The sequence below is a fragment of the Montipora foliosa genome, unplaced genomic scaffold (assembly GCF_036669935.1).
Source record: "Montipora foliosa isolate CH-2021 unplaced genomic scaffold, ASM3666993v2 scaffold_454, whole genome shotgun sequence".
NCBI classification, from domain to species: Eukaryota; Metazoa; Cnidaria; class Anthozoa; order Scleractinia; family Acroporidae; genus Montipora; species Montipora foliosa.
The window spans coordinates 137501-155000 of NW_027179761.1; the positions used below are offsets into that span (position 1 = coordinate 137501).

The window sequence follows — 17500 nt, forward strand, 5'->3', positions numbered from 1 at the left end:
TACAGAATATGAAACATTCGAGACCGGACTAACTCGAACGATTTTATTTGGAGAATGCTATCGTTAAGTCAATAAAATACACACCAACAAGCATGTCATACGTTTTACTGAATTAACAGAGAACGCTTATCACAATGGGATATTTGTGAGAGTAGTTCTCTTTGTAATTCACTTGCATTCGCTGCATCCTGATTGTTCTATTATGCATGCACTGTTTCAACGCTTTTTGAGCGAAAATAAATCACACACGCGCAAATGAGAGAAGAAAAAAAAAATGTTGTAATTCACTTGCATTCGCTGCATCATTATTGTTCTATTATGTATGCACTATTTCAACGCGTTTAGAGCAACAATAAATAACACACGCGTAAATGAGAGATGAAAAAAAAATGTAATTCACTTGCATTCGCTGCATCATTATTGTGCTATTATTAATGCACTGTTTCAACGCTTTTTGAGCGAAAATAAATCACACACGCGCAAATGAGAGAAGAAAAAAAAAATGTAATTCACTGGAGTACACTGCATCATTATTGTTCAGTAAGGTTCCCACTTTGTATTACTTCTTAATCGGGCAACCATAGGTGTTCTCGCCCTGTAGGACCTTTTAATAACCCTCTTCTCCGTGGAATCTGGGGGCGTTTCAAAGATCCAGGGATCTGTGTCCTTTTCGATAGGAGAAGGTGGTGTTTCTATCCTGACAGGAATTTTGGATGGACCAACGGGTGTGGTTGGAAGTTTCCTGTGTGCTGTCCTTTTGGGTTGTACCTCGGATATCGTTGGAGAATGGTTTGGAGTGGGCGCATTTGGAGCTGTTGTCGCGGTCCCTGCAGGTTTCGTCTTCGTTTCGCTCTTCATTTGTTTTGACAAACCTTGGTACCGTTGTAATAGTTGATCCAATAAGGCCACTTTTTGATCTGCGGGCAAAGTAGAATCCGTGATATGTTTCATGTCTTGATCCAAGCGCGTCAAGGTCGTGAGTTGCGGAGGTGAGGTTAAGCGATGTTCTGTCTCAAGGCTTTGCAATAAATGCTCTGGAACCAACATCATCTTTTGTACGTGTTTCATTTTAGCACTTTACCCAATAAATCCAAAGCGAACGGTGCTATCAAAGAGGCGAGAGCTGGCAGGAATCCTCCTTGCTGATTGAGAACTTCTTTTTTCTTCTTCAGACTAGGTGTCTTGCGAGTCAAATACAGGAGTTTCGACTTGTGTGGTTTCAAGCGTTTAAATGATGAACTTGGAACCATAATGTTCCCTTTAAGTAGATTAAGGGCGACTTCACTGATGGCTTCTATTTGTCCCTTACTAGCGTGAGATATCATCTCTTTCCGCTGTTTCCCTCTGCTTGTAAAACAAGTGCAGAGAAAGGGTAAATGTTGATTGACTTTGGAAGCCTTTACGAGTTCTTGTTTTCTTCTCTCGGTAGCTTTTGAAATCTTTCTAGAACGCAAAGTCATGTCACCACCACTTTGATTGTTTACTGTCTCCTCGCGGTGCAACAATTGCAAAGCCATGGCGTTAAATGAAATCTACCGGAAAGGGTTCATTGGTTTTATAGATTTTCTTATCAACGTAAACAATGGGATATGAATGTGACTCTGGGAAGATCCTTGTTCGCAATCGTTGAATGTCCGGGGTTCGTGGATGTAAATCCATCATTAAGTATCCAAATGGTTGTGATGTAGCGTCTTGAAAACTCTCCCACACAAACGGAACGCGCCCAGAAAACGCCTGTTGTGCCAGTGTCCTCAACCCCAAAGTATCTCGAGGATTGTTAAAGGCAATGATGTAATGAGCATTAAGAGAAATGCTCCGGGAAAACTTTCCTGGGGGGAAAAGGTTTTGTGTCAAAAAAATGCAGGTGACGTCACAATGATGGGACACTTTGGTGAACAAATCCAAAATGCGCTCGTCATCGCTACAGTTTCTCATGAGGTCATCTAACACGAGCAGACCAGGACGATGAGGGGGTGGAAATAAGGCGGGAATGTCGTCGGGAATACCCTCCATAAACGTGACTTCCTTTACCAATTCCTTAAAACAATCTTGCCATTGACCGTAGCAATACACGATCTTGCGAATGGGGCGTTCAAATAAACAATCTGTGTGTTGAAGTATTTGGCGCGTAAATGTTGTTTTTCCGCATTGGCTGGGGCCAGAAATGATAATACTGCTGGGGCACTTGAATTGAGACATGTTCACAACACGAAGCTTCAACGATTTGTGTACACGAGATAGAATTCCCACCCCTTTTACTAGCAAATACACACAAAAACAGCAACATTTTGTTTACTTTTTAACATGATTTTATTGCTTATGGACACAGCGAAATGACTTACAACCTTGTTGAAAGCAATCATTAACTTTAGGATACATTACTGAATTAAAATAAGCGTGTACACTCCGTTCAACTTGTGCATCGTTCCACTGAGAATCATATCGTTTAAATTTAGCTTGAACAGTGTTCATATCAACATTCCGTGCTCGCCGAATGAGATAAAACAAACAATAGTCTCCACAAACATCCGAGTTCAGTCCTTGCAGTGGTTTGTCGTTATAATAGGTAACTTCCCGTAGAATGTAGGTATCCATGTTGTAAGTTTCAGGAGGAAATCCGTAGCTGTCAAAGAATTCACTTTCACGAGGCGATTCAAAGTACATAGCCACCCAATGTGTCCCAGGTTGGTCATGAGGGTCCGTATTCGCAATGAGTCCGGCTGGGTAGGTGTTGATGACAGGTAGCCTATCCCTTGGAAATACGCCTTGCATCAGAGGTGCTAACACAGGGTCAGAAAGACAGGCTTGCCATAGTTCTTGGGTCGTATGCATGACGATGAACTAAGAGCCTTGTGACAAATCGTAGACCACGCGACGATTGCGATCAATTTCCAACTGATTCTGAAATTCTGCGTACACAATTAAATTCAGAACTGAGTTCGTTTGAGTTCCAAATTTCAGGTACAGGTTCACGTTACCCGTTCGATGAGGTATCAGATGATCGGGATGTCCACTTCCTGCCGGTGTCAAATCAAAACGGAACAAACCGTATCCGTTTTCCCAATCCACTCTATCAATGTCAAGCCCGTGCCCACAATTCATGTCTCCACTTCCTGAAAACAGCGTGTTGTAACCATCGATCTTTTTTCCACCCGTCAGATCCAGCGCAGAATAAGGCATTTCTTCTCCATTCACAGTCAGCCGAATGTCTTGCAGGTCAAACAGCTCAAAGTTGAAAGGATTTCTTGCAAGGTTTCCGTTGAAGGCATCGTTTCGCACGAGCCCAAAAATGATGCACTGAGGAATGAAACCGTGGAATAGATCTGTCTCAGTGTGATTTAAGACTCCTTGAGGGATGATCCTTGCCTGCGTAGGGGTTCTGGTTAGGGTATAGATGGCTGGTAGCGGTGCGCTCCCTTTGTGACCTTGCATGATCTGTACATGTTCTAGTTTCACACTGTCTGCAACACGCACTGTGCGTATGCGAAGCGTACTCGACATGACCTTTAGTTTGCAGTTGTTTGGAGTCTCCCCAGCCATTAGAACAAAAGCATCGTTGTTCAGATCTACTTTGACTTTGATCTCCAAACCGTCAAGCAACAACTTGTCAATATTAAACACGTCACAAAGAGGTACTCCGACCAACCCAACTTCTGCGCCGTTGTTAGTAAATGTGGCTCTTCTATTCAGACCCTCATTACTTTCTGCTGTATTATCTACTTCATTCATGTGTCCAGCAGTGTCTTTGTAATACAGAGCTTTGGTTAAGTACGATTTCTTGGCCTGTTCCGTAAAGTTCAATAAGGTCTTGATGTAAGCATTGTATGCTTGAGTGTCTGACTGTTCTGTTACCAGCGTTTCGTTGATCTTGATGGTAAACTGTTTGATGATGGAATGAAGGGCGTTGTTGACCAGAGTGTACTTTTTACCATCCCCTGTGGGCGATCCATCTTGTTTGGTAATCTTTACTACCAATCGCAGCTCTGTCTTGTTAATGTCAATGTAGTCAGCTAACGGTTTGATGACAAACTCGATGGGATTAGTTCCCGTTTGAACCGGTTCGTAATCGATCCATTTGCTGCTAACAATCGACACATCTGTCACAGGTACATCAAACAATTGTAAACTTGAATTCGCACCAGGGGCTGAGAGAGGGTGTGCTGATGTCATCTTTAATCAAAAATAGTCTTGAACGTTGAACGAGGTGTTCTCCTTTTCTTGGTCTGTCCTTCACTGCGCCGCTTTGACGTATACGCGCGCTTATATACTCTTTTTCCTCGACCTTGCTGTGTAATGTCATCAATGACCCCTGTGAGTAAATTTTTTCCAGCAGCTTTCGCTCTTGTCTTGGCAGCTTTCTTTAAAGGTTGACCATTGATCACGTCTTGGACAAGTTGCATTCCCGTTTCCAATCCAGTATCGAGCATTCGTTTTCCCACTTTTTTTGCTGTTGTTTTGAGAAAGGGAGTTGCTGAACGGAACAAGACCCGAAACATTCCACCTAAGCCGTTGCCCCCTTGACCATAAGGGTGTGTTCCTCCGTAGATACTAATGTCTCCTCCTTTACCGTGCTGCCTATAGGGTACAACATGTCGTCCGTATGGGTAATATCGGTGGTTCATAGGTAATAACATGTTGTTATAGAATATCACGACGCCGAAAATGCAGGGTCACGCGTACGGCTCCAGAAGCAAATGGTATCAATTGACCTGTGTCTCCCCTTATATTGATCGCCACGTATGAAAACACAGTTGTACGGAGTCTATGGTAGGAGGGCACCTTGACCTCTTCTGTGATCATGTTCCCCGGCTGACCACGAGGAACAAGCATCCGAAGTAAGTTCGCTTGAGCATCTCCCACTACTTGAGACTCGATTAAATCGGAATACACGTAGATGGTTTGAAAAGCGTCTCTCGAGAGCAATCCCCATACCAATTCGTCTTTTCTTACAAGTGTTGTCGTTGTCCTCGCAAGAAGGACGCTGTGATCATCATTCTGTTGGACAAGGCCTCCGATTTGGTACAGCTGAGGAATATTATACTGATGGTTTAAGTACCCCAAGGCGCGAGCTAATGTCTTTGGTAGAATCACATACCAACCGGCTGGTAACTTCAACTCAAAGTAATCTTGTGCTTTCTCGTAAATGTAAAAACACTCGTTTCCTTCCAGACTCGTAATGGTCTTGTCACTCTTCAAATAAATGTCTCTCAATCGATTGTGTAGTCCCTTCGTCATTCCGTGAATGACATCTTTGACCGTACGGTAAATGCCACTTGGTACAGGGATGTTCAATTTCCAGGGTTCAGGACCAGTCTTACAAAGAAAAGTGTAGGACAATTGATTCTCACCTACGTTTTGCCAGGTGTAAGGGTAAATGATGCGTGTCATGGCCACCTCCCAGTCTTCACTTAGGTGTAGTTGACTTGGTAACTGCATCTTAAAATCGGCCGCCTTGTTTTCTGGATACTGAGTCAGACTTGCATCACTGGTCAGCACCATGTAAAAACTGTTGGTCATGTTGATCGACGGCGGAAATGTAAAACGACGCTGACGATACCGTCTAAAAATGCCGGCGTTTGACCGTATCCACTCGTTAAATATATTTCAATGGTCTGAAATATCTTTGTCCGCAAAGGTAGGTACGCAATATGTTCTCTTTCTTCAAGGAGTGTTTCTCGAAAACTGCCCAGAGGTACCATCTCATGTAGGAGAGGTAAGCGCTTGTCACCCACCTGCCACGGTTCCACGAGATTGGTTTGAACTTGAACCAGTCTCTTCTTACACGAACAAAGCGACAGCGAAGGAGGAAAGATGTAAATACCCGGATATGTGATGGATGTGCCAGATGGTAAGATGAACCAATCATGACCCTATTTTCTTTCTAAGGTGAGTGCAACATTCAAACGAACGCTGGGTGTAAGAGCGTTGTTTTCGGTTATCCATCCCAACGCGCGAGCTGTAGACAATGTGATCAGAAGTCCTTCAGTTTGCGAGTTTAACGTTACATTCCATTCGTCGTCCACTGTGATTTCAATCTTAGATGGTGGGTCAGCGATGTTCAGGCATTGTAACATTCCTTCTGTGACATCTAAGGCTGTATAATACTTGCCCTCGGGTAATAAAAACGGTGTGGAGTCACCTCGACGATCCAGCATGATGTGAGAATGTTTGCAGTCATTTGTAATGTCAAACATTGAGAGCGGATACACGATATGATGCAATCCTACTTCCCAATCTTCTTCATCTTTCAGATGGATTTGTCGAGTTAGCGCTACGCGAAAGGAGGACTAGAAATTGTTTAGAAATAAATTACTGCTTGCATTACTGGGAAGTGTCACGTAAAAGTCGCTATCTTGAATCATGTTTGTTGTAAAGCGACCAACTGGTTATGCGGAATCCAACTGTCGTATTTCTTTGGCCAACCTTTCCAATGTACCAACACCTCCTTATTCGCTCCTCGTCCCCTGCGTTTTAAAATTGTTTCAATACGAAACAGGTGTTTTTCCGTTTCTATCACTTTCTGTAACTCAAATTCGTAAAAAGTGCCTTGAATCCAGTCACCGTCTGCTTCCTTTAGGCGATACACGGGTGGGTCGCGCGGAAGTCTCTGAACAACAGTGAAAGTTTCCTCCGTCCAGGATGGTAAGTAACCTTTTTCAAAGATGCGTTTATGCTTACTGATCTTGACTTGATCTCCCACTTTGAATTTATACTTTGTCGGCTTTTTGAACAGATTTCTATACAAATTGTTCCAGACCTCTGATGCGTTATTCTCGTTGACATCCGCTGGTCTCATTTTGATGCTACGGTGCACGCTTTGATTGTAATTCCCATTGACTAAATCGTCCAGTTGGTCCAAATAATGGTACGAGCTGCTGGTTGTGAACATACGCCACATAAGTTGCTTCAAAGTGCGGTTGAATCTTTCAACCACTTGGGCCTTGGTTTCGTTGTAGGTTACAAAATGATGTACATTCTCCTTTTTGAGAAAGGTTTGAAACGTTTTGTTCTTAAATTCGGTTCCGGCATCTGTTTGCAACTTCTCAGGTTTGCGACCTTCCTGGAAAATGCTTTCAAAGGCCACCACCAACGAGGCTCCTGTTTTCGATTTCAAAGGCACCACCCACGCGTATTTGGAAAGGACATCGATACAAGTCAGTAAATACTTGTATCCTTGATTCCACTGACTCAAATGTTGCAAATCAACCAAGTCCGCCTGCCATTGCGAATCTATATCAAACACAATTACTCGGTTACGACGAAAATGTTTTCTTGCAGGTTTGTGTAGGGTATAGCCAGGTTGTTGGCGGAGCCAATCGAGTACTTGCGTGCTTTTGAAACCATACCGACGCGCCGCACGATACAGTTTGTCGACTCCCCCTAAAGCGGATGGTCGATCCACTTCATAATACAATTTCTGTAATAGTTGGTTCGTCTGATTTAGGGTCCGCGTTTTCTGTTTCTTCTTCTTTTGCATTTTCTTCTTCGTGATTGTCGGTGACATCTTTCAATTCGATGTGAACCTCGCTACCGCAACACGCAACTAAACATCGCATTCTCTGACATATGTCACTTAAAGAAACTGTAGGCGATGAGCTTCCACACACGCGGCTTGCAGCACTACCCATGGTGTTAAACAAATGATTAGATCTTCTTCATTCGCAAACTTTTTGTAACAATTTGCCAAACCATCCACCAGAAAGAAGGATAATGTATCGAGTACGTGACACATAAGACTTTGTGGAATGTATATTGTTCGGTAAATGTAGCGTTGCATTGGTCCATGTAGTAATAAAAACTCAACAAGCGACCGGGGTTCATTGGATGTAACTCCTTTACAAGTTCTAACCATTCCTCGCGAGGTGTGCTGTGAAAGATGTGTGCTGCAAAACAACTCCGAGCGCAAACCCGAACCAAGACAAAGTACACTCTATCCATGTTAACGAGTCTACTGAAAAACGGGCACTGCACGTATTCCTTTATAGCACTTTTTGTGAATTCAGTCACTCACTAACATGGTTAACACTTGTGCGTGTGTGATTTCTTTTCGCTCTAAAAACATTGAAACAGTGCATGCATAATATTGCTTGACCGGTACATGTGCATCTTTATTGTACATAGGGTGCGCTTTCAAAAGAACTTTTTATTTACTTTTTTTTTGGATTAAGATTTGATTAAAGAAAATCTATCTCTCGCAAATATAACATTGTGATAAGCGTTCTCTGTTAAGCAGCGAACTCAAGTGAATAATGTGTGTGATTTATTTTCGCTCTAAAAGCGTTGAAACAGTGCATTAATAATAGAACAATAATGATGCAGCGAATGCAAGTGAATCATTTTTTTCATCTCTCATTTACGCGTGTGTTATTTATTGTTGCTCTAAACGCGTTGAAATAGTGCATGCATAATAGAACACTAATGATGCAGCGAATGCAAGTGAATTACAAGATTTTTTTTTCTTCTCTCATTTGCGCGTGTGTGATTTATTTTCGCTCAAAAAGCGTTGAAACAGTGCATTAATAATAGCACAATAATGATGCAGCGAATGCAAGTGAATTACATTTTTTTTTCTTCTCTCATTTACGCGTGTGTTATTTATTGTTGCTCTAAACGCGTTGAAATAGTGCATACATAATAGAACAATAATGATGCAGCGAATGCAAGTGTATACAAAATTTTTTTTTTCTTCTCTCATTTGCGCCTGTGTGATTTATTTTCGCTCAAAAAGCGTTGAAACAGTGCATGCATAATAGAACAATCAGGATGCAGCGAATGCAAGTGAATTACAAAGAGAACTACTCTCACAAATATCCCATTGTGATAAGCGTTCTCTGTTAATTCAGTAAAACGTATGACATGCTTGTTGGTGTGTATTTTATTGACTTAACGATAGCATTCTCCAAATAAAATCGTTCGAGTTAGTCCGGTCTCGAATGTTTCATATTCTGTACGTCTGAACAGAACTGCATTATCAGAGTCACAGTATTTATTTAAGCGCAACGCAACATGTTTGTTTTAAGGTTACGATAGTCAAATAGTCGAAGAACAATCATTTTATATCAACTTGTCACTAGAGTATCTTTTAATAAAGCGTTTGAAATGTATATTGTTGTTTGCTCACTGCGTCAAATATTGTGAAAAGTATTTTGAAATACGATATGAAACCAACTCCCGCTTCACCATACCACAGTATAAAACGCCTCTCAAAATCCAAAGGTTTTTTTCAAGCGTTTTCAGAAAAGGCTTTATTCAGTTCTGTTGAGTAGGCTTTCTTTGTGTCTGTGCACTGAAGGATGTCTTTGTGTATTCTTACATAAAAAAGATTGCATTTACCCGTGTTTCATTCAAGCGCGAGGTTGAAAAACTTTCCTTAAAAAAGGTTGTAACAACGGAGTTCACGTTTGTTTTAAAAGCGTGAAAGAGTTGAGAATGCTCCTCTTTTCCACACAAAACAACTTTTTTCCTTCTATATTCTTCCTTCTTCACGCTTCGATCGCCTCTATGCAAATTTAGGTTGAAAAAGAACAAAGCGTTTGCGGACTTGTCCAGGCGTGTAAAGCCTTTTGTGTATGTGTTTTAAAATTCTGTTTGACTCGCTTCAAAACAATAGGGTTCTCACTTCACTTTGTAGGTACGTGACCCCAAGCCCAGAAAGTTAATGTATACTGACGTCAACGGTGTCTCATTGGCCCGTGATGACATCACCTTGACCTCATTGGCTCCCTGTCTTTGCCATTGTTCTTTTCGCTATATATTTGCGTTACCACCCAGATGGCTGGGTGGAAACGGAATAATCTCGCTTACTTTCTCAATAAAAGAAACCTTCATGTACGTTCGTGACTAGCATCTCATTAACCTAACCCTAATTTATGCGACGACCTGGGATGCACGTGTTGTTTCAGGTGTTAGGGTTAGGTTACAACCAACATTGCGTCATGCCCCAACTTGCCCCTAAATTATGCACGCCCCCTTCTTTCACGTGTTAGGGTTAAAACAGACATTGCGTCATGCCCCAACATGCCCCTAATTTATGCACGCCCCCTTCTTTTGTCTTTTGATCGATGACGTCATTTGATGACTACCTGTCAAATCCGGTCTGAATGAGCGCATACAACTACTCACACTAAATCCTTCAGGCATAAAAAGTACTGCAGTGAGACGGAGTTATCGAGGCATATCTGGAGTCTAAAGGACAATAACATCAATTACACGCTACGCTGGGCAATAGAGTTTTTAGCCTCACCATACAAATGTGGATCAAAGAGATGCGACCTGTGCCTTACAGAAAAGTTGTACATAATAAAAGCAGATACGCGCCACCTACTGAACAAAAGAAACGAGTTAATTTCTAAATGCAGACACAAGAACAAACACCTTTTGTCGAACTTAAAATAGCACGCTCCCCTAGAGTATTAGTATGGTCTTTAAATGAGTTAGAATGCAAATGTAAGATCTGTAGCTAGATGATTGTCCAAACATGAAACTTGAAGTCGCTACGCTGTGAAGTTGTCTTTCTTCTAAACGTTATATTCGCTCTACTCCACGTATCGAGCACTCTGCAGCTAACTGGAACCCCCTACTTGCGCTATATATATATATTACAGTTTTATTAAGTCTGGGCTATCCCAAGTCTTATTTCTACGACAGAATATAAAATATGTTGCTCTAATGGCGAGACTTATCATTTTTTTGATTATATAGTGTTGTTGCGTTTTGTCAATGCCAATGTCATTCATCATTTCTAAGAACGTAGATCATTCGTTGGAGAGAACACCAAGGGAGCTCATGGAAAGGTTTACAAATTTGACACATCTGTAGTTACTTCTCATGTCTTTGACCACGTTCATGTATTTTTCTTTTTTTGCGTACTGCATTGTTTTTAAGGTTAGATTGAAAACCAACTGTTAGTTCTAGAATATATAGGCACTTGGACTGTATTAGGAAAAGAAGATCTGGACGATAATTTTCACCAGTTATAATTGAAGGACTCGGAAAGCCATTGACATCAGCATAGAGTGAAGAGCGATTACAGGTTGAAGTGAGTTGGCAATGAAGTTGAGAATTGAGTCGTGTCTTCAGGTGAAGCGATCAAGGTAATGTTGACAACCAGCGACAATATGGAGGAGTGACTCAGGTTTAAGGCAAAAGGAGGAATCAGGACTTTGTGATAATCCCCATCTTGTCATATTCGTACGTGTAGGAAGGGAGTTGTTGATGTAGCGAATGGTAAAATTGTAGATGTTCTTGGGTGGATGAGACTGGGCAGACGACCAAATAGAGTTAACAGATGACAATGAGTGCTTGATAACATTTGTAAAAAAGAAACCTTGAGATGTTAAGTGGTGGTGCAGTTTGTCTTCTTGATTCGAACGGAAGTCTTTAAGAACTTCCTTGGTGGATTTGAACACATCGTATTGAATATTGGTGTGACTGCTTGACGACTTCCAGAGATCTTTTAGGGAATCATTCCGTGACTCTTTTAAGGAATTCCGGAGAACTGTTTTGCACTGAGTGAATTTAACTGAAGGAGGACAAATATTAAGGCCAAATTTATTGTGTTCTAAAAAAACATTACTCAGTGTACAAGATATCGGGATTTCAAGCCATTTTCGAATATAGCCGTTCACTATAAAATCAAGATTTGCTATTATCCAGGTTTTTGATATGTCAGCTACAGTAAAATGCCAGGACAGTTTAGATAGGACATAGCGGCTGTACAGCAGAAGTTTGTTTTTGGGATGCAGTGGTTTCTCATCAATGTCACACATCAAGTCTTGTACAAGAGAGGACAATTCTGACATGTGTTGGTTGTTAGACATGTTGAAGTCAAAGTAGCGTCCTATAATAATAATAATAATAATAATAATAATAATAATAATAATAATAATAATAATAATAATAATAATGATGATAATAATAATGATAATGATGATGATGATGATGATGATGATGATGATACTACTAATAATAATTGGACAATTGGAGTATCGACGGCTTAAAAGTTTACGGACGGCTTAACACTGCTGAAACTAGTTGACTTAAACTACTGAAACTAATTAGCAACTGACTCATATCCTTTCAATCACGTGCTATTGACTGATATGAAACTTAAGCCTTAGTCACCCAAACTCTTAAAATGTCAATCAAAGCTTTGTGCGTTTCCGGTAATAATTAATTAATCAGTTCTGTCGCGGTAATAATAATAATAATAATAATAATAAAAATAATCGTTTTAGCTCATCAAGTGTTTCTTACCCTTTATCTACTGCATTAGTAAAAAAAAAAAAAAAAAGTTCCAAATGTTAGTTTATTTGGGAAAAGAACAAAGATAAAATGAGTCTTGTTTTCAGCCAGGGAGTTTTCAACTGAAACCTAAAGTGCTATTGTTTATTTAAACGTAGGAGACTGTATTGATTGGGACCTTGGAATGGAAAACGGTTTAATACCAGATGAAAGGATAACAGCCTCCTCCAGTGACGACTTCCGTTATCCAGCCAGTTTTGGTAGATTGAATGACGTAAGAGGATCATGGTGTGTTAATTGGGATAATAGGCATAATGGGTATCTGCAGATTGACCTACAGTCGCTTCATGTAATCTGTGCTGTGTCCACTCAAGGGAAAAGAGATTTTGGACGCTGGGTAAAGAAGTACACCTTACAGTTATCTACAGACAATAAAAGATGGACAGATTACAAAGAAAATGGACTTGTTAAGGTGAGTTACAAAGTTGTTGATATACCAAGGCATAAAAGTTTGAGCCAGTGGACATTTAGTTTATAATCAATGATTACATCATGTCAGTACAAGATGGAATATTAAATTAAAAGTACTTCTTGCACAGAATAACGCCATGCAGATGATAACTAACGTGCGATTACTTTTATTGCTTTGTTGTTCTTCAGCGTAATTGGTTTTGAGTTAGAACACAGTTAAAAGGTTTTTTTCTCCACAAAAAACTACTTAAATTGAAGACAAAGTTAATGGAATCGGCGCAGGCCAAAACCACCATTGTGTTCACGCTGAAGGAAGTGAACTTTGTTCAACGTTTTCCTCCAAAGAAGGCTTCAGCGAGAATACATTTAACCAGCAGTGAAAGACAATTCACTGCCTCCATTTGTCTTGTTGTTTGTAATTACACTCCGTGGATAACAAAAGACAACCTGATAGTCTTCAGTAGAGTCTTTTTTTACAGATATGTTCACCTTTCTTGTTTAATGCCGGAATTTCTAGCGATTGAGTGGTAACGAATACGCCTGAAATTGAATTTTTCTTTGTCACAAGAGCGAGAGGGCCTTGGTTGCAGAAGGTGTAAGTGAGGGATTCTAGGTAGTGACTTAAGTGTATCTAAGCTAGGTATAGCACGTGATTAGTCATTCGAGGCTGACACCTATTACCCGCGATTTTCGAGATTTTGGACGTATAGTTAAGGGTCATTTTTGTTTTGATTGAACACATTTATCTGTTACGCAATTCTTAGTTTGCACTCACGTGATTAGACGGCCATGTTGGTGCACAAAACAAAAGTAAAATGTCGCTCGCGTTTTGTATAATAATAATAATAATGATGATAATAATAATAATAATAATAATAACAATAATAATAACAATAACAATAATAATAATAATAACAATAATAATAATAACAATAACAATAATAATAACAATAATAATAATAATAATAACAATAACAATAACAATAATAATAATAATAATAATAATAATAATAATAATAGAGACAAATTCCCAAAAGACGTTTTTTACACCAACATGGCCGCCATGACGTCTGAAGTATTTGAGGCACTGAATTTGGTTCGGGGAGGATACGTTTCCATTTTTTTCCCGCAGGGTTTTTTGGTTTTCGTATCCGCCAATGCCGCTACTTTGTGTATTGGATATACTTTCCTTGCTGTATTGTGTGTGAAATGTGTTTAGTCAATTTATGTGCGCCCAATAGATGTGGCTTTTTTCTAATATTCATGTTTGTAATGTTAAGACGGTGTGCGGCCTAAACGTCCAAAGTAAACTTTATCGTATATTTTCCTCGTGTCTGTTGCGTAGTGAAACTGGAAGGTATGTTTAAGTCGTTTAGCTATAGGTTTCAATTATGATATTAACAGTATGCAAATTTTTAATGACGCATAAGTGGTAAGAAAAAGAAGAAAAATATTTGACCTGTTGTTCTCATATCACAAGCAAGTGATAACTAAAAACTAGTTTCATCACTTGAAAGAAACGTCCTTATTAGAAGAATATTCACACTACAAGACTTTATCACTTAACAGAAATGTTATTGTACCATATCAAGCAGAAATTATTGTTGAAAAAGATTCGGTCACTTTTGTGACGTAAACGTTACCGTGGCAACAGCTACTCATATCTCAAAAACGAACTCGGTGACCCCCATTTTTATTTCTGAAATGTAATCAGCATGCCGGAATGAAACTTTCTGCATTCACAAACGAGGCGTTAAGAAATGAGCTCCGTGATTTCAGTCATTTTATTCCTAACTGGGGCTCTTATTTGTTCAAAAAACTCTTCGAGCGGATGTCTAAAGCCATCGTCAAGTGATGGAAATGTATCTGGGTATGATATATGGCAATTTTCAAGAGATTTCTGGCTTCCAACATCGTCGAGCTGGCTATTCAGTGCAAACTTGGATTTTATTCATAACAGGGGCGTTGTTACAGAGCTATTGTGTTCACGGCCTTGGCATGCAAGCATTTTCTCCATTGTTTGCGCCAACTCATCTTCGTTTAATGGACCACCGGCTGAAGATCAAACTATTGTGTTCACGGCTTTGGAATGCAAACATTCTCTCCATTGTTAGCGCCAACTCATGTTCATTCAATGGACCACTGAAGATCAAACTATTGTGTTCACGGCCTTGGTATGCAAGCATTTTCTCCATTGTTTGCGCCAACTCATCTTCGTTTAATGGACCACTGAACATTAAACTGAGGCGACAAAGGAGACCATGTGCCTACTATGCTAATCCAGTGGCGACTTTTCATATTGTATTGGACGTTGGTGATTTGGTATTTAAACTTAATCTGGGCCCCACAGGAAATGCTTACATAATCTCCATTGTTTCATCGCGAATTGAGAGCCGCGCTCATCCATGCATGAAGCCAGCACTTACAAGTGTTGAGCGTAATGCCATCTTTGGTAGCCTGGACAACAGGGCCTTTCAGTTATGTAGTTTGAATGCAAGATCATTAAGGAACAAATCATCGGCTTTTGTGGACCTGGTATGTGATTTGAGGGCTAAGTTGCTTACGATATGCGAGTCCTGGCTCAATGATCTTGATTCTGCGATTTTAAGTGGGCTCACTCTACCCGGTTATTCTAAGCTTTACCACTGTCCGCGTGCAGATCGTAGGGGTAGCGGGACTCCGCTATTATATCGGGACGGTCTTGATGTAAACAAAGTGTTTTCAGCCGAGCGGTCTTCGTTTGAAGTGTCGGAATGGCTTGTGGAGTTCGAACTGTTCGTCTGCGAGTTGTCATCGTGTATAGACCAACATACTCTGCGGATCATCCCGTGACTACAAGTGTTTTCTTTCATGAATTCTCGGACTATCTCGAGTCATTAGTTATGTGTAATGAGTTACTGTTAATATGTGGCGACTTTAATGTTCACATGGACGTTCCGTCAGATGCTGACACCATCCGGCTCAAGGACCTGTTGAACTCTATGGGTCTGGTCCAGCATGTTAAACGACCTACTCACATATATGGCCACACCTTGGATTTAATTATCACACGGCAGGCCGATGATATTGTGGATGATGAGCCCCTTCCGGAGAGACATTTCTCTGACTATGCTACCGTGATATGTGAGCTAAGGGTGATGAAGCCTGCGCCTAGAATTAAGCATGCTGAATAAAGGAGACTCAAATCAATTGACATAACCAGGTTGAGAGAAGCTATTCGTAACTGCTAGCTACATTAAGACCCGCCTGATGATTTGAGCATGCTGCTCGACTGTTATAACGCGACTTTAAAATCGCTATTAGACGAACACGCGCCGGTTTGTTCTCGTCATGTCATCACTCGATCCAGGCCCCCACTGTTTAATGATAACATAATTCAGGCTCGAAGGGACAGGTGGAAGGCCGAGAGAAGATGGAGGAAAACTAGTCTCCCATCAGATCTTGTAGTATTCAAAGTTAAGCGGAATTATGTTGTTCATCTGATGAACGACGCTAGGTGTACTCATTACAGGCCATTTCTTGACATGAACAGTCCGGACCAATCAAAGCTGTTCCGGGCTAGTAAGAGGCTATTAAATCTGCAAGAGGACAAGTCTATTCCACCTCATACAAACGCCTCTGTTGTCACAAATGAGATGGGTGAATACTTCATCCATAAAGTAGTTGCTATAAGATCAAAGTTAGCCGGTGACGCGGTCCCTCATGCGGTTTCTACTGAGTGTGCGCCTCACGGTTCATCGAGTACTGATCACGTTGCCACGCTATCAGAGTTTCAATCTCTCTCTGAGGAGGCTGTAAGGAAGATGGCTGTGGCTTCCATGAAGACATGTGCTCTGGACCCTTTCCCGTCATCCATCTTGTTGCTTTGTATTGAGGAGCTACTTCCAGTGATTACTAGAATGTTGAACATATCATTAGAGCATGGTTACTTCGCTGACGAATGAAAAAGGCATTGGTACATCCTCTGCTCAAAAATCTGGTCTTCAATTGATAAACAAGAACTTTCGGCCTGTGAGTAACTTACAGTTCACGTCCTAACTAACAGAGAAGGCGGTCGCTGTACAATTACAGAAGCACATGCGAGTGAATGGTTTGTTTCCAGAATTGCAAAGTGCTTACCGCCAACATCATAGCACTGAGACCGCACTACTTTAGGTGAAGGGCGATCTCCTAACGACGATGGATAAAGGTCAAGTTACGTTGTTGGTGCTTCTCGACTTAAGCTCTGCATTTGACACTGTCGAACATGAAATCCTTCTAGATCGATTGAGGTCAACAGTTGGGTTGTGCGGGAGAGTACTTTCATGGTTTGAGAGTTACTTTGAGGGCAGGCCGCAGAAGGTGTCGATTAACGGGACTCTCTCAAAGCCATTTGATTTGATGTGTGGAGTCCCCCAAGGGTCATGCCTCGGCCCGCTTTTCTTTACCATCTATGTGAGTAAGCTGTTTCAGATATTTTTAAAAACACCATCTGCCCTCCGTTCACACATATGTGGACGACACACAGTTGTATTTGTCATTCAAGCCATCTGACACTTTCAGTGAAGTTGAAGCTGTATCTGCCATGCAGAAGTGCATCTGTGATGTCCAAGCATGGATAAGAGAGGCTCAATGATGACAAGACTGAGTTCCTGATTATAGGTACTGGCCAGCAGCTCTAAAAAGTTTCAATCCAAAGCATCCAGGTCGGAGAGGCTGAAGTGTTTCCTGTAGTCTCTGCGCGCAATCTAGGCACATGCTTTGATACGCATCTAGATATGGGAACTCATATTACAAAGACATGTAG

The 17500-nt window shown here is 40.8% G+C and overlaps 2 protein-coding genes and 1 pseudogene across 2 annotated transcripts in view; 2 read left to right on the plus strand and 1 right to left on the minus strand.

Moving 5' to 3' along the window:
- The window catches only part of LOC137989334 (uncharacterized), a 124145-nt gene that overhangs the window by 26636 nt on the left and 80009 nt on the right, over nucleotides 1–17500 (plus strand). The window contains exon 2 of the mRNA XM_068835158.1: nucleotides 12402–12715. Coding sequence (XP_068691259.1) covers nucleotides 12402–12715 — 314 coding nt within the window. The remainder of the gene's footprint in view (nucleotides 1–12401; nucleotides 12716–17500) is intronic.
- On the minus strand, nucleotides 2842–4170 carry LOC137989328 (uncharacterized protein F54H12.2-like). Its single transcript, XM_068835155.1, has one exon. It carries the CDS (start codon nucleotides 4168–4170, stop codon nucleotides 2842–2844), a length of 1329 nt encoding a protein of 442 aa, XP_068691256.1.
- On the plus strand, nucleotides 15642–16658 carry LOC137989330 (uncharacterized; annotated as a pseudogene).

Bases quoted from the DNA above. Each gene is read 5' to 3' on its own strand.
- LOC137989328 (XM_068835155.1), bottom strand. From the start codon at position 4,170: ATGACATCAGCACACCCTCTCTCAGCCCCTGGTGCGAATTCAAGTTTA.